Source organism: Fusarium oxysporum, chromosome 1 (genome assembly GCF_000149955.1).
Source record: "Fusarium oxysporum f. sp. lycopersici 4287 chromosome 1, whole genome shotgun sequence".
In the NCBI taxonomy this organism is placed as follows: domain Eukaryota; kingdom Fungi; phylum Ascomycota; class Sordariomycetes; order Hypocreales; family Nectriaceae; genus Fusarium; species Fusarium oxysporum.
The window spans coordinates 1,397,115-1,400,367 of record NC_030986.1 but is presented as its reverse complement, the minus strand read 5'-3'; the positions used below and the strand labels follow the sequence as shown (position 1 = coordinate 1,400,367).

The following is a 3,253-nucleotide window of genomic DNA, read 5'->3' as shown; positions in this document are numbered from 1 at the left end:
GGTCTGGACGATGAGAGAGTCCTCGGGTGGGTTGTCGATGAGGACGGGGTGGATGGCTGATTTGCCTTGAGCGGAGACTTCTTGTGGACCACAGCGAGTTCGGCGGTGCTAAACGGCATCTCATGTAACCTGTGCTTCTCTTATTGCTGCTGTTGCTGTAGTCTGCGCTGTTAGGCTGGGCTGTCTGCAGTAAGTGTAGTGCATCTCCATTACGGCCTTGCGGAGCCGTCAATCCGTAGACATTGCCTCATTCAGCCTATGGACCAGAGATGCCCAGAGTCCAACTTCCCGATCCCCGAAGACCCAGAGCAAAAACAAAAATCCTCATTCAATTCGAGGCCGACGGAGAGAGGCCGATGGTCTTTGCGGTCAAATTCCGGAGTTGCTATGGATGCTTTGCTGTGCTCACTGCTTGCTAGGGATAGGGAGCCTCCCACTCCTGATTCCGACTTCTTCCGATGTCCAACTCGAGTTTCGCTACAGGTAATTTACGAGCTACTTTACCTACAAAGGTATGGAACGAATTCTTTGCATGAAGCAAGGGTCTAGCGCTGTACGGTACAGGGCCGTAGTGCAAGCGACGTTGCAGGAGTTTGTCGAGATACCATCCATCCAATGCTGAAGCAGAACAAGGCACAGCACACGGCAATCGATAATTTGGTTACCAAACAAAATGAATAAACCACCGACTCTCCCTGCAGCCTCATTGTTGACCGTATCAGAAAGTCTCCGAAAGGAAATCATAAGCTTGGCTCCAGGCGGTGAGTTAAGTTCAATTTCAGATCGACAGAGTTGCAGTGGCTCTTTGGGGGTTTCATTTCCCAGATCAGAGGCATGAGTCTAGAACAAGCAAGGTGTTGCCCTCTGCTGTAAACCGCTCATGTCAAGCCGACCCAGCCGCTGAAAAATATTCAGCCGTGTTTGAAGTAGTGTTTGGTCGACCGGAGATGCTTACAGCCAGCCAAACTCAAGTCTCATAATTCACATATCACTTTTTGATCAAGAACCCTGTCAAATCCTTCAACTCATTAACATTTTATGAAGCTTGTGATGTTGCATTGTTTCGACAACGGGTTCCCACCAATGGCGGCTATTAGGCGCTTCAGCGCGTTTATGGCGGGAAGTGCCCCGCCATTTCGTAAGAGGAAACTTAAGGTTGTCCTGGAAATGTGAAGTCAATACAACATCGATAGCAACACCTAACAGCTTGACGCGACCGCGTCTTGACCCGGCTGTCATGTTCACCACACTCCCAGACTTTACACCGCGAGACGTAAGGCTATTACGGATGTAATTAACTATAAATGCTAACAAACTTAGTCGCATTCTTTGTGGTATAGATCTTCTCGCAGTCCTTACACCCCACCTGGACCTCTCGACGACTTTAGCGGTGATACACATAACATTCAACATGGCGCAAACCAAGCTCGACAACGAACGAAGCTCATTGAGCGATCAGCTCTCGCTCGGCTGGCTGCGGATGAACAGTACATGCAGAGAAGACGACTGAACGTTCAGAATTATGGCAGCGGTTGGCTGAAACCCCCAGGTGTTCCTAAGACATTGCACCAGATGCGTGAGGAGAAGCGGGAGCAAGAAGAGCACCAAGAAGCAATGCGCCGAGAACAATTAGCTCAAGAACTAGCTGAAGCTGAAGCAGAGGGTATGCCTGGCGAGGGTACAATGGATGACGTTCAGCTTGACGGAGCTCAGGATCTAGACGATGAGATTCCTGATGCTGATGAAGAAGGCTATGCTTTTGGCGACGACGATGACGAAGAGGACGACGAGGAAGAGGATGAAGAAGATGGTGAGGAGACAGATGATGAAGCCCTGAGAGCAGAGCGCCAGAACGATCTCATGCAAGCACGTATGAGGATGGGCGACGACGCTTTTCGCGAGGCCCTCGTCCGCGGTGAGCCGGATGCTAATGACATGTACGGCGACACGGAAGGACTCGAAGAAGAAGAGGATAACGGCCATCTTCTAGACGAGGAAGACTTCGCTCAAGACGATGACCTTGGCATGGACATGGACGCCGATCTTGACGAAGATATCCCCGAGGCTGAGAGCGGCGGCTACGAGCACACCGACTCTGAAGCCGAAATCTCCAGTAGTGAACAAGAGTCATCCAACGACGACGAGGATGATGAAGACGATGTCGACGTTAGTTTCGCACCTCGCTCTGCAACCCTCCCTCGTCCTATGTCGCCTACCTTCCAGGGCCGTTCCAGCATGGCACATCCACGCGCCAGCATGGATCTAAGTAACCTTCTCTCGCAAGACGGCAGCAGTTTTATGCAGAGCAGTCCCGCTGGACGACGAGCCCGTCACGGCTAGCACTTTACGACTAATGCGACACGACCAACAGATAGACAAGTTCAGGCAGCAGTGTTATATACCCATTCATTGTTCATTATCAAAGCAGAATTGAAATTGAGCGCTTCCCGTCTTTCGATATGTAAGCGAAAAATGGGTTGCTAGCCACAGGCTTGCCCAGAAGTGTGATTACAACCTTTGTAGAGGGCAACTTGATCGTTGCGTGATGTGATGCTTCTCCCGTGTCTGCCAAGATCACCGATTATCATGCATTATTGTGAATTGCAAAACGCCCATCCAAACGCCATTCCAAAATGCACATCGTACAGCTCTTTTTCTTTTTCTCAGTCAATCCATGTCTCTCCATGCTCTTAAGTCGGTGAGTCGAGTCGTGTCGTGTGAAGACCTCGAGATCAAAATAGCCAAACGTAGATGAAAAGCATCATCACGGCGGCAAAGAAGATAAGCCAGACCTTCCAGCCAACACCAGTTCGCTGAGCCATGACTAGCATGCGGTTCATAGTACCACGAAGTCGCAGGCGTGTCGAGTCGAAACTATCGTTCATCTTCTCCGCCAGCGCCGAGGACTCACGGATCTCGTCTCCAATCGCAACCGTCATCTATCACCCAACTGTCAGCTCCTCCACTAGCAACAACCCTTGGAAAGGAGTAAAACTCACGTCCTTCAACACCTTGACCTTGCCAAGAATACCCTCCACCTGCGCATCGTTTTGGCTCTCAAGCTCATTGAGCACCGCATCGCTATACTGGCCCCTTTTATTCGGCGTCGCAGAGCGGAACGAACCAGGTCTCGATGCATCGAAACCTCCCTGTCCAAGGGGGGAAGGCGAGGGGGCTCCGTATCCGCCGTAGCCGTATCCTCGGTTTGGGACTTGCGCTGACGGGTCTTCGAGATGCTGCGTCGCCGGTGTGT

At 51.2% G+C, this 3,253-nt stretch overlaps 2 protein-coding genes across 5 annotated transcripts; both read left to right on the top strand.

Moving 5' to 3' along the window:
- The first annotated feature begins 46 nt into the window (after window positions 1-46).
- On the top strand, window positions 47-2,531 carry FOXG_11280 (uncharacterized protein). 4 transcript variants are annotated; one of them, XM_018390853.1, is made up of 3 exons: window positions 47-189; window positions 420-1,273; window positions 1,321-2,515. In XM_018390853.1, the coding sequence occupies exons 2-3, from the start codon at window positions 1,238-1,240 to the stop codon at window positions 2,338-2,340; spliced, it is 1,056 nt and encodes a 351-aa protein (XP_018249398.1). In that variant the 5' UTR covers window positions 47-189; window positions 420-1,237; the 3' UTR covers window positions 2,341-2,515. The 4 variants fall into 4 exon arrangements, with proteins under 4 accessions (XP_018249398.1, XP_018249400.1, XP_018249399.1 ...); XM_018390855.1 differs by having other exon boundaries at window positions 47-512; window positions 1,045-1,273; XM_018390854.1 differs by having other exon boundaries at window positions 47-761; window positions 1,045-1,273.
- Window positions 2,532-2,820: 289 nt separating this feature from the next.
- On the top strand, window positions 2,821-3,192 carry FOXG_20499 (uncharacterized protein; the record flags this gene model as incomplete). The annotated part of the gene is made up of 1 exon (XM_018400782.1): window positions 2,821-3,192. The coding sequence occupies one exon, from the start codon at window positions 2,821-2,823 to the stop codon at window positions 3,190-3,192; it is 372 nt and encodes a 123-aa protein (XP_018249396.1).
- Window positions 3,193-3,253: the final 61 nt, after the last annotated feature.

What these genes read in the sequence shown, in the direction of transcription:
- FOXG_11280 (XM_018390852.1), top strand. Translation starts at nt 1,238, where the DNA reads ATGTTCACCACACTCCCAGACTTTACACCGCGAGAC. An exon ending in CAGACTTTACACCGCGAGAC is followed by an intron (nt 1,274 to 1,320) that starts GTAAGGCTATTA and finishes TAACAAACTTAG; the next exon opens with TCGCATTCTTTGTGGTATAG.